Below are 27423 nucleotides of genomic sequence, written 5' to 3' on the forward strand. Positions count from 1 at the left end.
GATAGATAGATAATGGAAGTTGTGTTAATAGAAAGCAGCATGTAACATGGAAACATCTCAATGAATAACAAAAATGAGCTTGCACTTAGCCGAACACGTAAATAATTAAGCACAAATCAGTTTTCTCAGAATGAAGAACACATAAAAGACTATTCGGATGAATTAACTAGATCAGTATGTTACTCTTTAACCAAATTAATTATCCCATATGTTTTGTGGGTGTTTTTGTTTTCCTGTTTGTCCTACAATTTCAGCGTAATTTTAGAACAGATTTTTATTGTTATTTTTTTTTTATTTTTGCCACATTATAAGTTCCTAACCAGGAGAATCAAGTTTTGATAGTAAAAAGACTTTGGATAGCAAATATTGCGGACGTTTGGACCCGATTGGAGCGGGTGACACCTCAGCACCACCATTTCAAATATTTGAGCAAAGAAAACTTTTTTATAAGAAGAAGATAATAATGATTATGTTTTTACTAAATCCCTTACGGATGACAAGTGAATCATTTTTGAATTCTCCCCCGCTTGATTCAAATCATGGTCGCGGACTTTGGTCGTCATATCTGTTACTAAAAAAAACAACGACTTGCCGCAGTTATAAAATGTCGTTTACTGATGTGTTTATTGTGGAGGTTTTAAAAATGTCGCATAGGACATTGTCCCATGGGACCTAATGTGAGGCTTTCTATTTTCTAATTTGAAAACACCGTGTTAAATCGTTGCAATCAGGAATTAACGCGCAGTTAAACTCCGTATTTTAACTTGAAGGCGTAAAATCATCGCTCAGCAAATTCCACAGCAGCTAGGGGATAAAAAGAAGGAAAAAAAGAGAATCCGGAAGTCATTCTCAAATAAAAGCTGCGAACATCTCTACCTGTCACTGCTGCAGCAGCTGCGGTATACGGACCGTGTGGATCTGCTGGGATACTACAACTTTAAAATGGGTACCTGTTACCTGCGTGATGTAATTATTCTCTATGGGTTGCTTCGATGCTAATGCCAAAAAAGAAAGAAAAAAAGTACACTTGTTGAATTGAAATAATTACATGGCCGTCTGCCTTTGTTTGTTTATGCCTACAGTACATTATATAGAAACACATCTTTTTAGTTGGGGTCCGCATTAGATAGCGTTCATCAGAGAAAAAGCACAGAGTACTATCTATCTATCTATCTATCTATCTATCTATCTATCTATCTATCTATCTATCTATCTATCTATCTATCTATCTGTCAATGTGTCTGTCTTCCTAGCTTTTAACAACCAAAGACGGGTTAAGAAAAGCCCAACTGCAAAACGCTATTATTTTTTTCCTTGAAATATGAACATGAAACGCATTTCTACCCGATCCTTCTATTATTGTCTTTTGATCTCAATTACGAAACAAATCTGTCATATTTTTCTGTAATGTTGAAATCCTGAAAAAAAGAAGAGAGAGAGAACGCGAGAGAGAGAGAGTGAGAGTGAAGAGAGAGTGAGGGAGAGAGAGAGAAACGTCTCGTTTGTGACGGTGTTGAACCACGTGTTTACGTAATGGAAAGCCAATCTTTCAATTCAACCCCTCCTCCTACTCCCCATCTATTTTTTAACACACAGACTCAAGCAGGAGAGAAATAACATGCAAATATTTTTCGGATCCATGGTACTTTTGGAAAGAGAACGAGATGTCAGCGGCTAATTTGTGAAAAAGCCCCCCCACCCCCTCCCCTCCCTCCCCACCCCGAAAAAATTGAGAGACAGTACTGCTTTAAAAAAAAAAAAAAAGCTGTCTGATTAAGCGGTGCCTTTTCCCCTGGAATGAAGCAAGAGGTTATTAGAAATTGATCTCGGCAGTAAACGGCTTTAAAGGAGAAGTGGACGGACTTGATTTGGCTATGTGTTGTTTTGTTGGGGCTACCGTTGCAGTCTTTCTGTAGGATGAATCCTTTCTTGGCTTTTGATGCTCTGCAGATCCACCCTTTCCTCATACCGATCAACTAATAGGCGATGGTTTAATCTTTGGGAATTATTAACTGTTCTCCTGTTTTCGATTTACTTCTGTTTTGTTTACGTCTTGCACCTGCATCTGGCGAAGCATATGCAATTTGGTGAGATAGCTGTACAATTTTTTTATTTTATTTTTTTCTTTTTTCATTTCTTTCTTTTTATTAACATAGGGCATCGTGGGGAAAAGGAAAACAACCTTCATTCAGTAGACTGAAACAAATCGGAGCAAGTGAATGAACACGGGACGAACCCTGGAATATAACATAACCCCCAGTTGCAAATCTCTATATTTTCCTATGGTAAAACTGGTGCCCCTGTCCAGGAGAACTGATCCCAGTGTTTTATTATGCAACCGCAAGGATCTCTTCTTTCTCAGGGTGTCTAAGCTGCTGGATTGCTTTTCGCCCAAATCAATGTGGTTTCTTTGGAACATTTTCAGCAAAGGAACGCATATGCTGCAGTGTCTTTGTGGCAAGAGTCTTAAGAAAAACAAGAGCCAAAGTGGTAAGCCTATGTCCAGTGCCTGTCGCTTCAGACCCGCTGTCTGTTCGCCGGCTTATGCATTGTTTTAGTGCTTGTGTTAGATCTGCAATCACAATTTTATGTGCAGTGAAACGATGCATACAAGTTCCATGGCATCAAGGGAAAAAAGAGCCTTGCACCATGTAATCGGCAAGGCTGGCAACTTTTCTTACGGATCTCTTGGGTTTGTGTCAGGTTATATTAGAAAGATTGCCTTTGTGACGCCGCTGAACTATTGTGTTGCTTCGGCAATTTGTATTAATCTGATTACTAGTAAAATGTTTGCTGCTGCAGCATTTTTCTCTTATGCTACACTTTTGCTTATCGAAGATATTGTGGCTGCAGGAGAGAACAGAAATTAAGGGGGGGATATACAGAGGGATAGAGGATGCCTTTCTTTCAACTGATGCCGTAATTTTATAATTCAGAATAATCTGGCTGTTAGAATTACCAGATGATGCTTTTTTACATGCCAAAGCCAGTGAGCACGGTGAATATTATCGAATGCAAATTGTCCTGTTCGATTCAGCTCACCATATGATCTGCAGTTCATTTAAATATTTGGCAATGATTCTTTTCTTTCCTCGAATGTCAGTTGCTGTTGCTTCTTCTTCATACTCTTTCTTTTTTCTGGTGTTGCTTTTAATTTTTGAAAATCAAACTGACACAGTGGTGGGATATATTGAAGTGAAGCTTTCTCTCTCGCTCGCTCTTTTAGGATTGCGCTTATGATTGGGTATTTATAGTGCCATTATTTCTGTTTGCCTCGTACAGGTTGCGTCAGAGGAAGATCGAATAAAAAAAAAAACAGGTGATCTACTTTCGGTATGCAACTGAGTGGCGTTTAGTACTGAAACCGACGCCTTACGTGACCCAGACTTGATATGAGTAGGAGTCATAAAGGCAGAAAAGCCCCGCTTGAGTGTGCGAGTGCGTGTGTTTTCTTTCGTACTGACGTGGGCACTGCAGTGTAGTAGATCATAGCTCTTTTGCCTTTCTTGACACCCCGCGATTGACGAGCAGAAACGCGCCGATTCGAGCACTCCGCTCCGTACACGACTCAGATGCAACGCTTAACAAAAGGTGTTGAAAAGACTGAGAAAAATCGGCGTATCCCCGAGTGACCGCGGCGTGGAAATCATCGCGCGTTTTCTTTTAAGCTCTCGCGCTGAAAACGCGCTGCAGCAAAGCAGTAACTTCCCAGCGCAAATTAAGTAGCACTCCGGCGACGAACAGCGCTGCCATTTGTTTACAGCTGACGCCTTCACAAGTAACAACTTACTAACTGTGAAATTACCGAGATGTCCAACATCTAGAACAAGCCTACTGCCTGATATTTCAAACCTGCAATGTTATGATGGGGTTGAGTCGCCTGTTTCTGAGAAAAAAAACAAAACAAAACACATTTATTTGACAAAGTCTAATACCTTGTATAGTTTCTGTCTCCTTTGTACAACTCCTTTCTGTTGTACTTTCAAGTGAACTCTTTTGCACTGTGGCCTACTCTGCCTTCTCATGAATAATATGATGAAGGCAAATAATAAATAGTGTACACGAGGCCTGAAATTCAGAACCATGGACAGAGCCAAGATACGCACCTCGCACTTTGCGGCCGTTTGACATAGAGGCCCCACACCTAAACATCTGAAGGCAAATTTAGCAATGCCACCCTCAATCTTCCTCACGCTGTATTAAGAACAGACCAATTCTGGTGAAAAAGTTAATCAAAGGATTATCGTTTCTTTGCCATAACTGAATGAATGACAGCCAAGGAGTGAACAGGGATGCCTAATCTAGAATGATGACAGTAGCACACAATGCTACAGCTCAAGCACTGGAGGATAGAAGAGTCCCCTCATACATGATTACGCTAATTGGCTAATTGGAAAAACGTTCCACTTTTGCAGGTTGATACATGTTTTATGTTGAGGGTAACCTGACTGAAAACATATTAAATATTTCCAACTGAGAACACAACTTGATAAGCTCACCAAGACATTAGCTGTAAAAAAAGTGTTTTTCTATTTTTACAGTATACCTGAATAAAAAAAAAAAAGCAGTTGCACAACTCTGGTACCTCAGAGTGACTGTACCTTCAAGTTTCATATCTTTCAAAACTCTGCTGGTTAATATTACAGAGTATGGGATTAGTTCAGATCTAACACCCAATTATTCAATAGCCGTACCGTGTCTATATTTCTAAAACAAAGGGTTAACTTGGTTAACTTTCTATAATAATCAAACTTTTCACAAGCTTTCTTAGGCTGAGCTAAAACTATAAAATTTAGCTTATTCTGGGTCATTACTGTTTGAACTACTCTACTTTAACTTTATAGTGAGTTTTTGGCACAGATTGATTGACATTCTAGGCAATTCTAAATGCTGGGAACTATTTTTAAACGAGCTGACAATCAGAACGCTACATGGGTCAAAAAAAGGGTACTGCCATCAGCTAATATTTGAGCTTATTACTTGGAAGATTTAGAAATTTCCATAATCTTTTAAGTCAAGAATTAGAACAACTATTTAATTGCTTTTACATTGTTATAATTAATCCAAGTATATTCCACATCTTTTCTATCTATTTGTGTAGTCCCTATGTTTGACAGTTTTAGCATTTATTGCTCTACTACCATTCATTCATCTACAATATTCATTCATCTTTTCTTCCATTCATTCACTTATCCATGCTTTAGAGTCACGCAGAGCAGTAGCTCATTCTGCCAGCACTGAGCACAATGTCCTCGGACAGTATGGATAAAGTTCCAGTCAATTACAGGCCACACTCCATCACACCTTTACACTCAAATATATTGAGATACGTTGTCATCTTTACCTGCACATCTATGAGAAAATTCTAGTATGCAGAGAAAACATATGCAGGCAGCGGAAGAACATGACCAGGCCAGGATTTTTAATAAGTACTCTGCAACAGTAAGGCAAATCTCCATGCACTTGCATTAGTAATACTCTTAGTTACATTTATATTGGTGTTGATCATTCATTTTTCTTTCAGCATAAATCTAATATAAAAGTGGTCTACAGGAGCTTTATTGATAAAAGGAAAAAAAAACAAATAAGAGCTGCACAGTAAAACCTGAGTGTTAATTTTACACTGACAATTTTGCTGTGTATGCACTCTTCTTAGAGATTAGGCCTCAGTTTACTTTCTTCATATTCCAGTGCTTAAAAGACAGAGGAGCATTTTACTTCTTTCACTAAAAGGGTACAAAATCAATTCATTGTGCTTTTTTCCAACCAATATTTGTAAATCATTATTATACCCGTTTCATTTATTGACTGACAAAACTAACAGTCATTTTGCAATATTCATTGGAGCCTCATACCCCTTTTACTTAATATTTTCACATATATTGCTAATAAAATAGAGGATGTTATTAGTGAAAACAAAAACATAGATACTGAGAACTAAAACATATGGGAATTATTTTAATTGATAAAAAATTGTATGGTCTGTAGGAAATGAATGCATGAGCTCACAATCTTATTAGACATTTTAATTGCAATCTCTTTATAATATGCTATTTTTCTCAGGTTTATCTATATATGCTATTTATGCATTTCCTATAGTGGACACCTTCAATATATTATAAATATCTTCATTTGCAAACCATAAGCTCTGTTTAAATTTCATATACAGTTCAGTAAGTAACAGAATACTTTCACTCACATTTTATTAATGCAACTGTAGTATTCCCTGTTTTCTATGTGTCATCTGTAATATAACATACATACCGTTCTCAAAACCACTCAGTTTGGTTCAAAGTTGCAGGGTCTTGGAGCCTATCCCAGCAACACTGGTTACATGGCAGGAGCCAACCACAGACAGAGTGCCAGTCTCTCATCATGCCTAATCACGCACAACACACACTCATTAGCAATTTGGACTTGTCAGTGATACACACTTGTTTTAGAGGTAGCATGTGTATCCAAGTCATTTCAAAGTGTTAATTGTTTTACATAAATGCTATTTATATGATATCAATAAAGGCCTATTATTTTTGTTAAACTGAAACAGTTTGCAGGCTGTGAAAATGGGTACAATAAATTAGATTTAAATATTGTTTAGTGAGTATCAATGTGTAGTACATTTAATGTCTGTTTTTTAACTTGTATAAAAGATATTAAGAGAAGTATGAGATAAATAATGGTCGGTAGTTTGTGAAAAGGTACAAAAAAATAGTTTTTTTCATAGTCTCAAGTTTTTGCTGAATACACACATTTTAGTTTAATTTAGTTTTAACTCATTACCTGTAGCCAGACTGTATTTAGATAGATAGATAGATAGATAGATAGATAGATGATAGATAGATAGATAGATAGATAGATAGATAGATAGATAGATAGATAGATAGATAGATAGATAGATAGATACTTTATTAATCCCAAGGGGAAATTCACATAATCCAGCAGCAGTATACTGATACAAAGAAACAATATTAAATTAAATAGTAATAAAAATGAAAAAAAAAATTAATATAAAAAAAATAAAATAAAATTAATGTTAGCATTTACTTCCCCAGGTGGAATTGAAGAGTCGCATAGTGTGGGGGAAGAACGATCTCTTTAGTCTGTCAGTGGAGCAGGACAGTGACAAAAGTCTGTCATTGAAGCTACTCCTCTGTCTGGAGATGACACTGTTTAGTTCTACCCATAGTTAAGAGTATATCAAAAAGCTTGAAGTCACATGGAAATACTCATATTCTTCTTGGCAATTTGTAAGGTTATAATTGCATTCTAGTGTTAGAAGAGCCAGCCAATTCTAATTGTAGCCCTTTACCCTCATTATGTACACACATGTCCAGTACTGTTTACTAGGTAAGCATTCACTAGAAACACAGAAGAATGTGCTTGAATTCTGAAGTAGTTAATGTTAATTTCCAGGAGTTTACTTATACATCCTTAAAACATGCAAGACACTTTTGTTTGGTATGGTCTTGGTGTTGTGGGTGAATGATTGTGCCTGGTGACAGAATGGTGCCTGTTTCAGAGTTAGTTTGTTCTGTGTGCCAGGAGAGGCTCTGGCTCCAAATAAGCCTGAACTGAAATAACAGGGTTTAGAGAATTGAAGGAGTAATGGTTTCCATTATCAAATATTCAGCCTACAAAAATATATTTATACTTGGCATGTACTGTATATGACTAATTAATGTGAAATACTTTGATTATACATCTGTAGAAGAGAACAACTTATTTTCAGATATCTAGCATACATTTATAAATACTTCACATATAATTATATTTTACAGATGCACTGGCATAAAACATTTTTATTTTATATTTTCATTAACTATAGAGTTATAATGTTCTTTTTTATTCAACATGTTATAGAATAGCTGCTTCACAGCACCAGGACAATGGAACAGTTCCCTACCTGCTGAGATACTTTCTATGTAAAGTCTGCATGCTCTCTTTACTTGCATCTATATTTTCCACTGTGTACTCGTATTTTCACACACAATCTAAATATACTGTATCATGCTTGGTTGATTGACAGTTACAAAATAACTAAGTATGAGCGAGTATAGCAATGGGTATCTGAATGTGTCTAAAATTCTGTTCAACGTTATTTATTGCCTGCCTGGAACCTACTGCAAGCACAATGGGCCCTGCTTCCTGTTAAAATGGCTGGATTAAGGAATGTTACTTAGCTATAGTTATGCTATAAATAATTTGATTAAATCTGCAAGGCAAGAAAACAGGCAAGAAATGCACATAATTCTACAAAGTTGAGCACATTATTGTACATAACATAGCTGTATTTATCAGATATTAACTACAACTTTTATAATCCAGTCAGAAGTATTATATCTAATTATGAATTTTAATATAATCATATGTGTATGTATGTAAGAAGAAATTTTATCTATCTATCTATCTATCTATCTATCTATCTATCTATCTATCTATCTATCTATCTATCTATCTATCTATCTATCTACATGTTCCACGATTTAAACACACAAAAATTAAATTTAATCCGTATTAAAAATACTATTCTGTCTTTATAAGGCATACATTTCAATTAACTACAGTATATACTATATACTGTGTACTATACTACATATATGCATTGTACATTGCAATGTATTTGACATACCATCATCAATGTTTCACCCAAAGACGGATTTGTACAATCCACCTCCTCCAGTATTTGTCCTTGGTTTTTGCTTGCTGTCTGTGTGAGGCTTGTCTTTTTGTGCAGCTTATTAACATTATTCATGTTAACCCCGTTTCTCTCTTTCATTCTCAGCTTCCCTTTTGTATGTCCCTCTCTTGTCTTCCTCTGTGTCAGCCCCATTTTTGTTTTACGTTTAAAATGGTCTACACATGTTAGCAGCCACACTGAAAAAAGTATAACCCCCATTCAACTTAAAATAATAAAGGTAATGATTCACACTTAATATTTTCAATCTGAACCAATATAATTCTTTTTATCTTATTGAACCCACAATTTTTAAGTTGAGGCAAATCAGTTAGAGTGATTAAGTGTAATTTACTTGTTTTATACTGAAGTAAATCTGTGTTTTAAGTTGTTACAATTTAAAATGGTTTATTGGTCATAACCTGTTTTTATGCTGTTAGAAATATTATGAACATAACACATTCCAATGCTGTACTTTTTACATTTATTTAAAAATCTAGTACAAATACACAAGCATTTTGCAGTGTAAATCTTAAATATACAACAAAAAATGATTAAATGTTTCTACAGCTTTCTTGAAAGTATGTTTATTACGAGCTCTTATACTTAAAATTCACAGTTGAGAAACAGGGTTACTTACCAGAAATCCTCCGTTATAAAAGTCTGCTGCTGAAAATGACCAGACCTGTAGTACCATGTGCACTCCACTCGGGAAAGTGTTCTTCTTTTTTGGCAGTTGGAAAGCCAGCACGCTGGAAAGTTTGACCGGAAGAATATACAAACGGCCCCTCCCTCAGCACACAAACAACCTAAAATATTAGGTTAACTGAAATAGGATTTTTATGTTTATTCCCTCCATCATAACTTACTTTGGTACAAACAATTTTTTTACTTTGATTGAGATCTGAAACCAAATATTTCAAGCTACAACACTAAATGACTAATCTTAAGTTGCTTGAAAGAGAAAATTTACATTGAATGAACAACATCAATGTTATACTTTTTTCAGTGCATACCAAGTCACCCCACAGTCTTGCCATTTGATTCTCTCCACATTCAGATTTCAAATAGCTCTTAACATGTTTTTATGTTTTTTTTTCCTTACTGCCCACGTCTCTGAACATTGTAATGCTAGGCCTTTCCCTACTGCTTTAATGATTTTCTTCTTGATTTTCCTGCTCAATAATTAGTTAAAAGTTCCACTCTATTGCTAAATACATCTTTGGTCATTAATCTTATCTATACAGAGTGGGGCTGCTTAATTTGCAGTAACTTTTGTCAGTCTAGTGTGGTGTATAATTTCTTTCTCTTTTTTATCATCCTTTACAAACAATGCCTGTGTTGTATTAATATTCACACCATACTTCTCACCTACAGCATTAATAGAATGTTTCTGTTTTGTAATACACCACAATGGTTTGGTGATATATGAACCCTAGAAGCTCCTTCTCTTATAACTTCGTCATCATCTCTTCAGTAATCATCAGTTGAAAAGTATATTTCTAATAAAAAAGGTAAACATAGGCATCTTTAGCTTTTTTAGTATCTGATTCTCCTTCTTCCATTGCCGTCACCTGAACATATACAGTAAAATGATAGTGAATCATTTGTCTCTCCAGTCTACCATCTTTTTAGGATTTCTAATGTTTTCTTCCACTTTACTCCTTCAAAAGATTAGTCATGATATTTAATATACATGGGCATTTTTTTTGAAACTCTAGTCTTCTGTCATTGCAAGTAATGTGTGAAAGGTATCATTATGTTAATTCAAAATCACAAGAGCATCCAGTTCCTACCGCCTACTTGAGCAACACCTTGAACATTACCTTCAGTGTATATGAAATAAATACACCTATTTCCTGGCAGAGTTTGCCTGTCCTTCCTACATCACCATGTGTTCTACTTTATTTGCCAAACTCCTAACCCTTTGTGATTGAGTGTGCCTATATTCTTCAGTGTTCTTGAGTTGTGATGATTTTGAGGTATTTTCCTACATGTACCTAGAGATGGACTAGTTTCCCTTCTAGGTTTAGTTCATGCCTCCCATATGATGGTAATGAGAACTTGTTTTGAATTAAGTAAGAAGGTTTATGAAACAGAAGAAAAAGCACTCTCTTCCTTGTTGGCAGGGTTCTCTGTTGTCTGTACTTTATACGTTTTGAAAATGTGACTGAAATTCACTTAAATACGGTTGTGAAGTACTTTCTTATGGAAAAAAATATGCATGCCACCATATTCATGCACAGTTTATTCTTACTTTGCATTATACTTTTTAATAAGCCTTCCCTTACATGAACTGCTGCAATTATTCATATTTGAAATGACAAAACTCAAGAGAGGTGGTTTTAAACTATTTGCACCTTTTGGATATAATGTTAACCTTTCTAAATGACTTATTAACTGTGTCCCACTTTGAGTCTGGTGTTAGTGTTCTTTTGCTTTGTACTGATTTGCCATGATCCCTGAGTCAGCCTGGAGCCTTTTCAGATTGTAGGGAGTAATAATGCACTGTGGCATTCATGTATGCTTCTTCTCTGCATGGATGTCTTCAGCTGGGCATTTAAAAAGAACCTACATTTTGTGATGAAATAATGTGATTCATCCCAACCACTTCCTTCTATGTTGTACAACATTATTAAACACTAACCCTTTTAACACACTATATACTCTATTCACTGGAATACAAAATTAAGCTTAAATTATTCTGTTCTGTTCTATTATATCTGCCTTTCTTCTTTAATTCAGAAATGATTAGTTTAAACACAGCATATTTAATGTATGTGGAGCTCTTCACAATATAAACATTTTTGAAAATTACCCATATTAAGTTACATTGAGTTGCCAAATCTTACTTAACTGTCTTAACTTAATGTCAGGAGTAAATACAGTTCTGTGAGTTTTTATGTAGCTAGTTGCATTTGTAATTCACTTTAGAGGAAACAAATATGAAATTTTTGTGCTTGCAGTGAAATTTGAAAATGTATACCTATAGCCTACATGCTGTATTATCGAGTAATGTATTATGAGGTGTACTGTAGCTGGCTGTGTGTAGTAAGTGACCTGCACCTGTCTCTTATATGCTAATGCATTACGATGTATAATAAAGGCATGTTCGTTCACTTATTCATTAAGAATATAAGAAGTTAGAAAGATGACAGGAGACCATTCAGTTCATCATTTGGAATACTGATGGCTAAGTTATTCCAAAATCTGATAAAAATACATTTACTGTTTCATTTTCTAAACCTGAATGTGAGGTTTCAGAGAGCCGTAACACTGGAAGGAAAGCAAGAACCTGCTCTGAATGATGAGACAGTTTCCTCACTGGTGCACTGCTACAAGTACTTGGGTGACCATACCAATGAATGAGTGGACTGGTCTTGTAACACAGAGGAACTGTATAAGGAAGGACAGAGAAGACTCTTTTTATTTAGGAGACTGGATTCCTATAATGTGGGAAGTGGCATCCTTCACAAGTTCTACAACTCTGTGATTGCCTGTGCAGTTTTCTATGCTGTTGAGTGCTGGGCCAGTAACATCACTCCAAATGAGGCCCACCAAAATAACAAGCTAATTAAAAAGACAGGCTCAGTATGATGCACTCTAGAACCTGTGGAAGTAGTAGCAAAAACACACTAACACGAGGACTTTTAGCCAATTAATTATTCAGCAGGAATGTGTCAAGAAATACTACTGGTGCTCCTTTATACAAATAGTAATACATTTGCATAAGCTTCACTGGTACTGGGACTGCCATTACAGAAGTTTAGTTTCTTTCTTGTCATTTTGATGTGTGTTTAGACCATAGTGTGTATATATATATATATATTTATTTATATATTTTTCTGTCTATTGATGTATTTATTTAAGATCTTCTATAAAAAGCCAAATGGGACAAATAAAGTTTTACTTATCTATCTATCTATCTATCTATCTATCTATCTATCTATCTATCTATCTATCTATCTATCTATCTATCTATCTATCTATCTATCTATCTATCTATCTATCTATCTATCTATCTATCTATCTATCACAAGTCTTATCTTACACTGGACCAATTTAGTCACCAGTTAACCCAACCCATGAATGTTTTAGGAATCTGAAATACTTAGCAGAAAACCCCACACAGTGCAGAAGCTGTGAAAATGTATACATTCCACAAACCTAAATCCAGACTTGCAGAGCTATGAGCCAGCCATGCTCACTGTTGCACTGCCACACAATCATTTCCTCCCTCTCTCTGGTTCTCTATGTGCTGTTAATCTTATGCTTTACATGCTGTGACACCACCTTTTGGTCTTTTTGCTAAGAATATCCCCACAGCACAGCGAAGCCTCGATTCAGATACCCTGACCAAAGGGTCAACACTTTAGTCACTCTTCCTGCTGTCAAATATATCTTTGTTTAACTTGATTCTGTAATATTCCATTTTCTGGTGGTGGGAATGACACTGAAAAAAGAATTCACAGAGTAGTTTTTCATCATGACATATTGTACATAGAGACCAAAGATGACCTCACGTCCATGGTCTCCTATATTCACCAAAATTTCTGATACTGGGATTGTTCTTGAACTGCTTGCTCATCTACATATGAGCAGATAAATATGAGATGCTTGACAAATGAGAGGAGACCTTTCAGTCCATCAATTTGTTTGGAAATTGGCAGGTGTGGACTTGTAAGCCACTTTGGAAGTTGTTTGCTGCCAACTAGAAGAGTAGTGGAAAGTGACTAATCTCCTGCCTGTCCCCACAACATTTGTTTCAGCTGGATAGGCTCTGAAGTCATCTTCTGGGCAGCCTTCCCTCTATTTGCCTGGGGAATCCTTCTGTCTTCCTTCCAAGGCAACATGACCTCTCTCTCGCTGAGACACACTGGGAGAATTTCTTTCCATGGTACCCGTTAAACCTACTGGGCTTACTATCCCCTGAAGGGCTCCATCTGCCATGCCAGCTTCCATAGGCTTCTTCCCTCCTCTCTGTCACTCTGTCTCTTTCTCATTGTTTGTCTCTGTGCGGTCCCTAACATGCCCTACACATATTCCTGTTAATATAGTAACCTCTTTTTTAAAACTTGGCAATCTTTTGCTTGCCATACAGTACAATACTTTGCTAGATATTTAGATTGACATCCCAGCCTTTGCTTAGAGAAGAATAAAAAAATAAAAAAACGGAAAGTTGTAAGTACACTTTATTGCTCTATTCGAAAGATGTTATTCAGTGAATATGATGCCAGCTGCAAGAAAAACAAGCATCATGCAGCAATATTCAAAAACTTAGTTATTATTTTCTCATTTAGACCCAAATAAAAAATGCAAATCATTTGATTCACTGGGGATTTGTAAAAGCAAAAAAGGAATGAACTGTATGCGCTTCCGCTTGCTTTTACTAATAAAGGAAAAATGTCTTCTTGTTATTTCTGTTCGATCAACATATGTCTGCTCTCAATATTTTTTATTTTATTTATATTCACAATATACAGTTTATACAGTGTGAATGACATGTGCATCACTACATGGATGTGGGTGAAGAAAGTCGAGTACTGGAGAAAAAAAGAAAACTCTGAGATACTGGGAGAAATGAAAACTTAACAGAGAATATGACTCAGCCAGTACCTGAATCTAGAATTCTGGAAGTTGACCACCAAACTGCTATCTTCACTAGTTCATTTTCATATATTGTAAAAATGTTTTAAGTGGTTATGATTGTTCTTAATTTTTTCTTAATGCCTGCTTAATATTGTCAGGAAACTCTAGTATTACATTTAATTTCACTAAAGTCAGCACACTAATGTTTATTTATTTATTACACAATAAACTGTGGTGTGAAAAAGTCAGAGTAGTTCAATCAATCATTATTTCTGTGGTAGTTATTTTATATGCTACTGTGTAAATTTAGGTTATACAGTATACTATGCACCAGCCTGTCCTATATTTATTTTCTTAACATTAGATTCATTATTTGTATGGAAAATACTGATTCTGTCCTCTGTTAAGTTTGTTTTAACTTAGGAAATATTTTTCCCTGGAAACATAGTTGTTGCACAGTGACATAGTTTTCTGCCCAAACCAACTTACAAAAAATAATACATATCATACAAAAAATGAAAATGGTGAAAATTTTAACTACATTTTTAATTTTTAATTATGATTGATTTATTTCAATAATGCCCCTTCATTCTTTTTTAATACTTCTTCCCTTGTCTCACTATCTTATGTTTGCTACATCTTGAGAGAATAATAAAATATTTATAATGAGATTGAAGGGTTCATTCCTTTTGGTTTGAATAAGTCAACGGAGAGAGTCTTCGGCCAGAGTAAGTCGGCAAACTGGTCAAGATTCACATTTGTAAAATATAACTTTGCAACAAATGTATTTGTAATTAATGGTGTAATTTTGACATAGATAACACACATTAACTTGCCAAAAACCTATCAGCCAAAGTCGTCAAAAAACAGTAACAAGTCTAGTACTAAAGTTTATTAAAAAGTGTTGCCCCTAAAAAAGTGACACCCAGGGTGGACCACCCCTCCGCCCCCACCAGCTATGCTTGTGTTGTTGAACCATGTCAAGATTTAAAAGTGAAAAAAGTCTGATTTAACATAAGCCACCCTAATTCAGAGTCTTAATAAGAAATGGAATTATTTACTTCATGAGGTAGAAGTAAATAATAAACATTAATATTTGTGACAAATATTTGAAATATTAAAATGTGAGCTTCAATTTAAATATATAAATATTCGAGATTGTAATATAAATTTGTAATTTTTCATCCTCTGATAGATGTCCATAGAGGGCCGGTTCCGTAGAAAAACATCAAAAATAACATCATATTCATAATCACTGATGTTGAAATTGTCTAAAACATTACCTCATATGCTTATATTGAAATTTGTGAGTTTTTATTAGTGATTCTTAGAACCACTTGTAAAGAATATAAATATCCAAAATATTGTCATATTCGTGATCAGTCACCTCAAAATAGTATAAAACAACATTCCATATGTATATTTTACTGATCCTCATTTTTTTGAAACTTTGAGAAAAGAAGTAACTTTGAACCATTGTGTTCCATTAGGGGATAAACCCCTGGTGTTGGCTGATAAAGCATTCACAACTTCAGGTTCTTGTGATCATTTTTTCTAAAGACAAACTGTTTCTCATAAGGGTATCATTTCCTGCACAAAATATTGGCCAAAACTGGCAAAAAAATGGGCGCTTTTAGAAGGCCAAAAATAGGGGAAACTACAAAAAGCTCAACATCATGCATAACTAGACATTAATGGTATATCGTATTTTGGAGTTTTCTCGCACTGGTGAGCTAGGAAGCACCAAACAAAAAAAACAAGTGATTTCAAAGTACAATATTTATAAGTAATTCTTATGAATACAAAAAAAAATTGCATGAGCCGATGCAAGCTGATTCAATTTGATTATCCACATGGAGACTACAGCTTAGTCTATGTGCAGAGGTAGAGTAGACTTAGGGACACAGTTATTAATTGACAAAAGGGCAATTTCAATGTTCTGGCCTTGTGTTAGATCTAAATATTAGACTTAAAACCACAAGATTGTTGGCACAATTATATATACCGACTCTGTTCCTACAATCTTCCTCAAGTCATACACCCACCTTTTCTTGAAGTGTAAAAAATGCAAATATCTATACTATACTTTTGGATACTGTTCACTAGAAAACCATAATAAAAATGTAAAGTGAGGACATTGATTAGCTCTACCAAACTGTGACGCAAAATGTTTCTTATCTGTAGAATAATAAAATGAGACAAAAATGATTCCTATCAAGAATTGACCCCAAGCCTGAGTAAATGGTGTTTGTTTAAAAAAGAGGTATCATCCCAAATGGTTTATGAATGACTTAAATCATTTTTGCCCTTAGAATATCTGTCTATTGCAGTCATTCTCATTCTTCAATCCAAATGCTTGGTTTTCATTGTCACCAATTACCTATTCAGTAATGTCAAAAATGCAGCTTGTTTAACGAATCAACTATTTCTTGCACCCATTCCTCTCCAGGTTCTGTTCCAGATATGGGCTACGATCTAGTGGGACTGACAGTCCATTCTATCTCTGTTCAAACGTATATTTTCTGGATACCCATATTTACGCCCAGAAGGTGTGATAACTAGATTGCTGAGTGTGTGGGCAAGTGTATCCTGTGGCCATCCTCTCGAGGGTCAGTTCCTGCCTTGTAAACAATGCTGCAGAAATCAGCCCCAGCCTCCCTTGACTCTTAATGTCTCTTACTGGATTTGTTTTTAATTTTTCTATTTAAGCCATTGCACCCCACATTCCAGACACAACTTATCCATGATTAAAAGTAGTCCTTGCAGCACTTCACTTAAATCCTTTATAATGATCAATATTTGCCCCCTCATTTGAAATCAGGCTTACAATATGACACCAGGCTACTCCAGTCTATTGGCATTTGTGATCTTAAAGACATACTTGTTATTTTGAAGATCTAGACATGCTTGCTTTGACCTGTTCTACTTAAACCTTATGACATCATTCGAAAATACAACGGAGTTTGCTGCTTCTCCATGCAACTCTTTTTTCTTGAGCAAGATAGATAGATAGATAGATAGATAGATAGATAGATAGATAGATAGATAGATAGATAGATAGATAGATAGATAGATAGATAGATAGATAGATAGATAGATAGATACTTTATTAATCCCAAGGGAAAATTCACATAATCCAGCAGCAGTATACTGATACAAAAAAAAAAGATTCTTTAAATGTAAATGTGTATGCCTAAGGCTGCATTACTGTATGTTTGAAAGATTGCAGAGGAGCAGCTCATGATGAGTGAAACATAAAGCCCCATAGACTTCTTTTTGGCAGGCAAAGAGTGAGATATGTCTGACAGTTACTGTGTTTACATCTGTCTTATACCTGTACACATCGCCAAGGGAGGAAGCATTTAGTAATCCTGAGCTGTTCTTGTGGAAACAGAAATAAACACCTAGATTTTCAATATGGAAGTATGTAGTAAGACAAATAATGTGTTAAAACCGCAGCATGTATTGGCACAAGCCAGAGTATCCCAAGAATGTAAAATGATATTGCAGTATTTAAATAAAATAATTATAACTAAATGACTTGATAGGCAGAAAATAAGTTATTAGAAGTAAGATAAATCAGAAAGTATTTAAGTTAAAGAAGAGCCCTGCAGAGAGCTTTAAAGATACTGTTTCATAGAGTGAGTGTGTTAATGTGGCCATAGCTGCATTTAGGGCCTTGCTTGTTCTGTGTTGATCCAGTTCGCAAGCCATATAAGCTGTACACCAACGTTTCTCAACCTTTAAGTATTTGCGACCCGAGTTTTCATAACAGTTTTAATTAGCCCCAACATTTTTTTGAAATGTAGATGCATATTTTATTATACCTACTTAACTTTTATCGACATTTATCTAACTCTATATTTATTGTTCTAGTATCAGAATGTAGTTTATGTTAATTTAAGTTAATTTGTTTTGGTTTCAACAGATGTTTTTTTCATATTTTTGATTCTTGTTTTCTTTTTTTCACATCTTCGCGCCCCCCTTTTTGTTACTTCTCGCCCCCCTAGGGGGGCCCGCCCCACAGGTTGAGAACCACTGCTGTACACTGTCTGCTGCTACTAGAGGTCTTACAGAAGCTTTGCATCCTGCTTGATTTTAAAAGAAATCATACTGCAAATAAAGTTATTTATAAAATGAATCTGTCATACAACACTTTCTGGCCTAGTGGATCAACAGACACAGCAAAAAATGTCAGTGTTCCATTTATCTTTCATATATCTTTCTACATATCCACATTTAAAGGTTACCTTAACACTATAAGCTATCATTAAACATTGACAATGTTTTTTGCACATACCATTTAAAACCACATGTGAATAATTATAACCGAAAGAATTCACATGCAGGATTCAATTTAAAAGTCATATAAGTACTGAGAATATGAAAGATACTAATAAATACAGATTTCATTAATTGAATCTATTAGTTTTAGGGTCATTAATTGAATCTGTTAGATTTAGGGAATTCTTCAATTTAATTGGAAAATCTCCTTAATTTTGCCCTTTTTGAACAAAACCTGTCCTCTAGAACAGCATTGAGTATTTCATACAGTATGTGCATATTAACTACGCTTTGTACATGGGCTTCTCCACAAAGTCCATGCTGTTAGGCCCATGGTTGGGTAACTTAAAAACTGGCCTGATCCTGTGTCTTTCCTTGGACTTGTCACGGTCAGCATATACTCTGTGTTCTTATAATTCTAATCAAGAAAAAACCTGGTGAAAATAAACACATCTTTCCTTAAGGATTACTCATTTGACAAAAGGTGCGATAAAACAGCCTTTAGTGCACATGCATTGAAGCATAAAAAATTTAAGCCTTGTTCAGGATGAATGCTATTGATGCATTGTTATTCCAAATTTCAGCCACTCACTGCACCTACCCACAGTTTTCTTGACTCTTTTACATGTCATTATTTGCTTCAGTTGTGTGATGTTCCATATTAAGTTAAGCCATGTAAGCACAGTTGGTTCTTTCTGAAACCTTCCCCCTCACTTACTCTCTTACCTTTGTTATGCAATTCATCCCAACCCCTGCAGAGCCCTGGATTTAATTCCCCTAATGATGCTGCACACAAAAATAATTTACAAAGTGAGCCACTAGGGTGCCCTAGATCCTATTCTTTTCTAGAGCTGAACTTTAATACTTGAAATTCAATTTTTAAAATGCCTTCATAACTACTGACAGCTGTGAATAATGAGAATAACTTGTTTAGCATGAGCCGTGCATGCAGAAATTGTCTGTGCATTCGACAGGCTAGCTGAATGGATGTCTGCTGTGTTAAAGAATATTAAATATTTTGGTTTTCCTTTTGTATGTAATGCAATATATTATGTGAAACAAAATATGTTATTCTGGAATGTTCTTTAGCAAGACTATACCATCTTTATCTGACTGAAATCATGAATATGCTGCTGAGCATTCAAATGCCTATGGAAAGATGACTCTACAGTAGGTGTCTTTAAAAGGAAAAGAACAGTTTAAAAGTGTTCAGGTAAGATTTGAAAATAAGAAATAGTCATATTAAATGAATAAAAAAGACTTAATTTTTGCATTGTTCCAAATTTCTCTTCAGAGCACTGTAATGGAAATTCAGGCTCAGAAAGAAGATGTTTACATATTTTCAAATTTCTATATCATTCAATGGTATCTAGAAGTGTAGAAAATGTTCTGAAAAATAGGCCAAAGGATTGGGTGATCCAGCATAATGTCTGCCAGAGGTGCATTTGTCACATCTGCTATGTGTTGTGTGTTCTTTCTCAATTTTGCACCACTGACCAGGCAAATGTGATGTTGTATTGTGGTCATGTTAGCTTAGTAAGGCGCCTTGTGATGATGCAGGCTGTTAAAGGTGACATTTAAAGTAAAGAGTGATAGACATTAAATTATACTGTGTTCACTTCAAAAATATTGCTGTGAATTCATTACTAGTAAAGTTATTAAAGTTAAAGATTATGTCATATTTCTTTAATTTATCCACCTTAATAAAAGGACAAGTGTCTGCATATCTGCCTGAGTATCTGTCTGTCTGCCCGATTGCTAGGGTTATGAAAAAAATATTTTAAATATGCAAAACATGCAGAAGAAGGGTCAAAAAATAAAAAAAAAAATGATAATATAAATACCAAATAATTGTCTGAAAACAGGAAAATTTAATTTTATTACCCTATTCTGTTGTTCAATGTTATCTGCACTCTGGTAGCAACTTTCTTGCACCTGTTCAGGCCACATGAATGAGTTTTATATCTGTAATGCTAATGACAAATAACTTTGTGTGGTGGGCAACGGATGAGTGAAAATATTTAAATAATGATGTGTAAAACCCAGACATGACTAAGCTAGAGTCACAAAACCAGGCCAGTTCAGATGCAATTACCACTGTATTTTCCCAGCAAAACACGTTGACTATAAGAGTGGTCATTTCAACATGCTACACAAAAAGGAAGTGGCCAAAACTGATGGCAATGTCCAAAGTGGTAAAGGCCACTGAGATGGAAAGAGATTGGATGCATATCTTTTCTACACCTGTGTAAGTTTTCCTGTTTCTTTCCATATCTATGTAAGTATACCTCCAAGCTGTCCAGTTTTCTCATACATTCCCAGAGATATTTTAATAAGGTTAACTGGCAATTCCAAATTGGACAAGTATGGGTGTACTTGAGAGTGTACCCTGTGGTGGACTGGCAGCTTTACCAAGGATGTTGCCCACCTTGTACCCAGTGCTACCAAGACAGACTGCAGTCTCCCTGACACCCTCAGTTTGAGAATTTCTTATGTAGATACAGTGTATGTAAACCTCTGACTTCAACTGTAGATAGATAGACCGACTGGTATTGAAATATAGTAAATAAAAATAAAATACTCTGTCTGTGAACATTGTTGGAAAAAATTACTTTTGCACATAGTACATATCTTAAACAGTATGCCAAACATATAGTTTGTTAGTATAACATCTGTGGAGGGGTTATAATGTGAGTTTTAAAGAATTCACCCTAAGTGTATGTAAACCTCAGACTTCAACTGCAGATAGATAGATAGATAGATAGATAGATAGATAGATAGATAGATAGATAGATAGATAGATAGATAGATAGATAGATAGATAGATAGATAGATAGATAGATAGATAGATAGATAGAATGTATTGCATAGCAGTGTATCTTCTCACTCAAAGCAATAAACTGCAGCTTGTCATTCGGACAGCTGAAGGCCAGAAACAGGACTGTGTTGAGGATCTGTATAAAACACGGGTGAGAAAAAATGCTGGAAATATAATCAAAAACAACACTCACCCAAGTAAACATCTTATTCAGTTATTAACATCACCAGTCAATAAAAGCAAGAACTACTAGATACATCAACAGTTTCTATCTTTATGTAGTCACTCTGGTTAAACCCAGTCTCGATTTACATCTGTTTATCCTGATCTGAAATTTATATTTGCTATTGAAAGGCTTATGTGATGTACTACTGAGGATGAATGCAATCTGCATTGTCAAATTGTGTAACATATTTGTGATTTTGTGCAATATATTATTATTCGATATGGCTGTATATACTGCTCGAATGGTATCATGCACCGCAAAATTATGTTGTTTAATTGTATTTACCTTATGATGTATATGGATGTGACACCTAGAGAAGTTCCTAGAAACTCTGTGGCCTAGCAATGAAGTTGAATTCAACATCCTCTTTTACACGTGTTAAACAAGTTAAGAGATGCCATTTAACTTAACATGTACATGTTCAAGATGTGGCAGAACATTAGAATACTTCTAGAAGCCCATGCACAGTAGGTGGGCAACAGGCAGGCTAAACAGATAATGACCAGGCTGGCAACTGCTGTGAGGCAGGAGTACTGTAAAAATAATGCCAGTGTGCACAATGAACAACACATACTTTAGTTGGAGTTAAGTGTTCTAAACTACTGTCTATTGCCCAATTTAGGGGTCCAGTTAGTGGGTAACAAGAAGCCAGAGCCTGAGGTAGCAGCCTCTATTGCAAGGCAGGGACTACCCCAGCACTAACCCTTTATGGTTTGGTGGTGCACAAATTAACATTAATTAGTTATTGAGCCCACTTAATCCAATTCTGGGTGTGGGAGTTGAAACCTATCACATCAGCATCCGGTGAAGGCAGAGACCCAACTACAAGTAGAATGCAATGCCAAAGTAAGCAGTACATAATAATAAGACTCCATTACTGAGCAGTGTATAGTACATTAGGATTACATTTCAATGAGATAAAAATGTTTCATTGTGCAGAGCACAACTGCGAAAAGGAAAACCGAACATATAGAGTAGGAGCTTGAAGAAGCTAAGCTGACACAACTTCAGCTGGTGAGACGGTAATCATTTGTTCCTCTGCAGCACAGTTTCACAGCTGTTGTTATCTGTAATCAGGTAAAGCTGGCAACACTGCAAAACGCTGCAATAGACAGCAATGCAGGTTAGACTCACAAAACAAAAGCACATGAAAGTGGTACCAGATTCCATAAGGCATGGATATTTTTCAATCTATATTAACTAAATATGTAAAGGATTTCTTTTACTGTGCATAGCTCTGCTGTTGAGAGCAATATTTTTTTTCCCCTAAATTTATGCTATGCTGCATCAATTTGTTTAAGATGATTTTTTTCCCTTTACATTAAATACTTTACAAGTCTTTGCTTCTGATTCTGTTCCTTTATTACCTTATGCATCTTGTGTTTCTTCTATTTAAATATTAGTTTTAAAAGAAACAACTTCAAGCTACCTTTTTTAAAGACTAATGTTTAGATTTTTACAGAAACTTTGCCTATCATTACCTTAACCTGCTTAATCCCGTTGTAAATTCACTGAATGCTGGAGCCTGTCCCAGCAACATCAAACACACTCCAGGAACACATGCAGGAAGGGGTGCCAGACTATAGCAGGACATGCAGACAATCATAACCACTCTTTCGAATTGACAACTAACTTAACAAATGTGTATACAGATGTGGATAATTTTCTGATCAGGTTACTGGGTATACCTTTCCACCTGCAGTTCTCCTTGTGCATCCCTTCCAGAACCCTGCTCTCACTGGAAGACAGTGCAGTCCTTGTAATCTAGTAGCTACATGGAACACTTGATCAACTATAGATTGAAAATGGCCTAAATGTCAAAGGCCTGCATTCTACTGTTTATACAACACATTTTCCTTGTATGCTCTGTTTACATTCTATTCTTTTATTTATTTTATTACAAAACTTGTGGTCTTTTATAAGAGTTCAGCATTTTATGTAATTCATTCCCATATAGCTGGGAAAGTCTATACAATTATTTTTATGAGTGGATCAGTAGCTCTACCTAAAATCAAACTATAGCTACAATGAACAAAATACCTCAAAGTAAAGCTTTAAATTTCATAAAGTACATAGGTGACATGTTTCCCACACTTTTTAAAAGTAAACAATTTGCAATCCTTAAATGAAATGAAAGAATGAGTAAAATTATGTGTGCCATTTGACAACTTTTAATTTGCTCATATTCATAATGTTGGACTGAGCAACACTCTAAATAAATAAATAAAATATTACATTAATTTTCTTAACCCAATTAATCCAGTACAAGGACATGGATACACAAGCTAACCTTATTCTTGTATTAAAGACCACAACTAATTCTATATGTAATACCAGGTCATCATAGGACACTCTCACTCATATATTCATGTTTCTTTGATACAGAGTCACCAATCAATTTAATCTTAACATTTATTAATATTTTGGGTGGGGGAGAATAACCAAAGAAAAATCCCGCAGATACAAATGAAATATGCAAACTACACAGGCAGTGCATAAGCCAGGAGTTAACTCCTGGATCAGGAGCTGCCAGTTCTCATTACTGTGCCAGCAAGTCATGCATTTAATTTAAATGTGTCCTTTCAAAAACGGAGAGCTTTTCTTTTTCCTCTTCCTCTTCATCTTATGACCAATCAGATTTGCAATTTGTTACACACAGAAGAAGAACAACCACTTTCTTGTCAAATTGTTAGAGGCCAAGCACATCTTTGCCCATTGATAACAACATACAACAGGGAAATCCCCTAAACTCCTAACGTTATGACAATTTTTCAAAATCATCTACACTTAAAAATTTAAAGTTGTGCCAATTTTGCTAAATAAAGTAAAGAGATAAATTATAAGCCACCACAAAATAATTCTACATCTACTAGTACATTTCTTCTTGTAACCCCATATGTGTTACTCTTGATATTCACTTTAAGGTTTTCATAGCCATTATTAACATGATCCACAGTCCAGCTAAAATTTTAATAATGGCTATGACATTCTTAAGCAGAGGTGGATGGATAAAGTAAAAGAAGCACTGAAGGATAAGGGTTAGACTTAGGAGGAGGTGCAGGACTAAGCTGTATGATAAAAATTCATCAAGCACATCGACTCTACAGAAAGGTGGGAAAAGATGAAGAAGAAGAAAAAGACCAACAGCAGTAGCTCATGAGCCTCACTTCCTCTATTGAATTTGTAATAAACTGTTTTTGTTTGCTTGATACACATTAATAAAGACTTCACATGGCTTCAATGTACTTTCATTTTATAAAAGTTAATTCTACCGGAGCATAGGACATTATTTCACAACACTAATTTTGATTATATTTACAACTTAACCCCGTAAATGTTTCACAGTCAGTATCCAACTACTACATTTATATTGGTAAACCATTCTGAGCTTTGTTAATAAAATTGACAATTGCTGTAGTGATCATTAATTATTTGTATTCCGGCATAACTTAATTGTATTTTTTTCTGTTCACTGTTCAGGATTTTGGCTATTGTCCAGTACAGTCAGGTCAAAGCTCATCAGAGTAAACTCTTTTTCATTATTATTAGAAGAGTGCAGCTGCTTTTAGACGCAAATCTGACACAGAGTTAATTCTTATTAAACTCATATTTTATGTGTAGATAAAAGCTGGAATAACTCATTAAATATAAAATTGTGTTATAAAGAGTTGGTTTACATCAGTATCCCATTTTAATTAGGTAGCAGAAATATTTTAGGCCTGGTATGGATACAAATACGATATGCAGTTCAGCTGCTCCAGCAGAATGTTGCTGGTCAGTACAATTTAGTTGTTATTTCAGTATAATTTACTTCCTGGGTAGTATAGTGTTTAGCATTGCTGCCATATGAAACCCAGCATGCTTGTATGGAATCCAGCTACCAATAATGGTCTGTACCCCATGTCTACTTGAGCTATCCTCTAGCAATGCTGTTTTTTCTCCCATATAACCAAAAATGTGTGGGTTTGGTTAATTTGGAAAGTCTAAATTGGCCCCTAGTTTTAATGTGTGTGCTCTGAAATGGTGCATTCCCTTGTCTAGAGGTGATTTTTGCTTAACACCCAAAAGACCACAGATAGGTTATCGTCCCCTACCACCCTGAATTGTATTATGTGGGTCAAATTTAGAATTGTTAGTGCCTTAAACTACAACCTTGTTTGGTCTTTTCTGAAAAAAAAAAACATTAACACATATGTATTAATTGTTCAGTATGGATTAATCTCAGTTATTATCTCTGAGGAACAGGTCAACAGACTAACCAATATGAGAGAATATTATATTATAGGCTTAATGTAATTAACTAGTTCTCTATATTGGGTCAGGTTGGAATTTCAAGTGCTGTTTATGATTAATTATTAAAAATCTCTGTGATTTACTGGTGTAATTGTTTTTGAAATTAGACCGATTTTTCATTTTTATATACCAATGTTTGCTTGATTGTTGCATCATAAAGGGTTTTTGTAATGTATATAGTATTTTTGGAAGAAAATAAACTATAAAATATTTGAAAAAGCAGATAAATAAATGAACACATTACTAAATAAATTAAATATACCTACTTCATCCAACTGCTTTACTTTTATGAGTTTCTCTTTTGTTTAAACCATTTATATATATATTGTAATAAGAATGAGTCGGAGACATCATAAAGATTTGGGGCAGCCACCCGTATAATTGAATCGGCTGCAAAAGTAGTTTTAAATAGCACGATGTGCTTAGTTTAGAGTCCAGAACAGAACTGCTTGTACTGAGGCAAGATGGCAGTTTTAAAGGGCTGGAAGGGAAATGACGTCATCTATGCCGGAACTGGGAGTGGTGTCCTTGTGCCTGGAAGTGACGTCATCCTTGGGGCCGGCAACAGGCGGGATTTCCCGGAAAAGGTCTGCAAGGGACTGAGAGAGATAGTCAGTACACTCCGCCACCCCCTGGCCTGGCGTAGAACTACTAGTGTTTAGGCCCTTCAGCTGATTCCCATGCGCACGTGTGTTACACTATCAATTATCACATTAAAATAAACTATTCTAGAGGAATACTAGCATACTCTGTACTTGTGGAGATCTTGCAGGTAAACATGTATCATTATTTTATGTGTAACTTATTAAAATATATCAAGTTAATAGTCAGTGAAACAATTCTCATAGAAATTCATTGTTTTCTTATTCCTAATGCACCAGTTCAAAAGATGATAAGACCTTTTACTTGGCAGTGATTCTACACCTCACCCACATATTACAGGAGTTGTGACCATGCCTCACCTTGTAGAGTCTATAAAATCCAAAATATTCCATCATGCCAATGGTCATATTTCTTTTTATTTTTTTATCTTTGTAAAGTAACAGAAAGGCAACTTCTGTGCTCTCTCTGTTAATATTTCATCTCTCTTAATGTATGAAAAACAATCTCAACTGACCTGTGCAATTCTATGCAAACTTCTTTTGGGGTCCCTGATCAATGCTCATTCAGACCTTTACTTTTCAGTTGGGTTATGTTAAATGGGCTAGCTTTTACTGCGCTTCCTACACTTAGGAAGACAAAAGCTACTGAATATCTACACTACCATCTGGTACTGTTAGTAGCACAGGACACTCTTGTCTGTGTACACTGAACACAATAAAAAGGACGAATAAAGCATGTGTTGTATAAGTTTGAATGAAAACAATAAAAGAACTACAGGTGACATAAAAATGCACACACATTGGAATATTATGCAAAACAAAATCTTGTGGCTTATCCTAATGGTATTGACATCAAGATGGGCACCAACTCAGGATGAAGAGGAACACCTGCACTTACTCAACCAGCTGAATCACCAGTCCATATACCCTACACATC

General features: G+C 35.3%; 1 protein-coding gene across 1 annotated transcript in view; it reads left to right on the forward strand.

Annotated features, from left to right (window-relative positions):
• The first annotated feature begins 1748 nt into the window (after positions 1-1748).
• The window catches only part of fgf14 (fibroblast growth factor 14), an 813860-nt gene continuing 788185 nt past the window's right edge, over positions 1749-27423 (forward strand). The window contains exon 1 of the mRNA XM_039744787.1: positions 1749-2490. Coding sequence (XP_039600721.1) covers positions 2220-2490 — 271 coding nt within the window. The 5' untranslated portion in view covers positions 1749-2219. The remainder of the gene's footprint in view (positions 2491-27423) is intronic.

Source organism: Polypterus senegalus, chromosome 2 (genome assembly GCF_016835505.1).
Source record: "Polypterus senegalus isolate Bchr_013 chromosome 2, ASM1683550v1, whole genome shotgun sequence".
In the NCBI taxonomy this organism is placed as follows: domain Eukaryota; kingdom Metazoa; phylum Chordata; class Cladistia; order Polypteriformes; family Polypteridae; genus Polypterus; species Polypterus senegalus.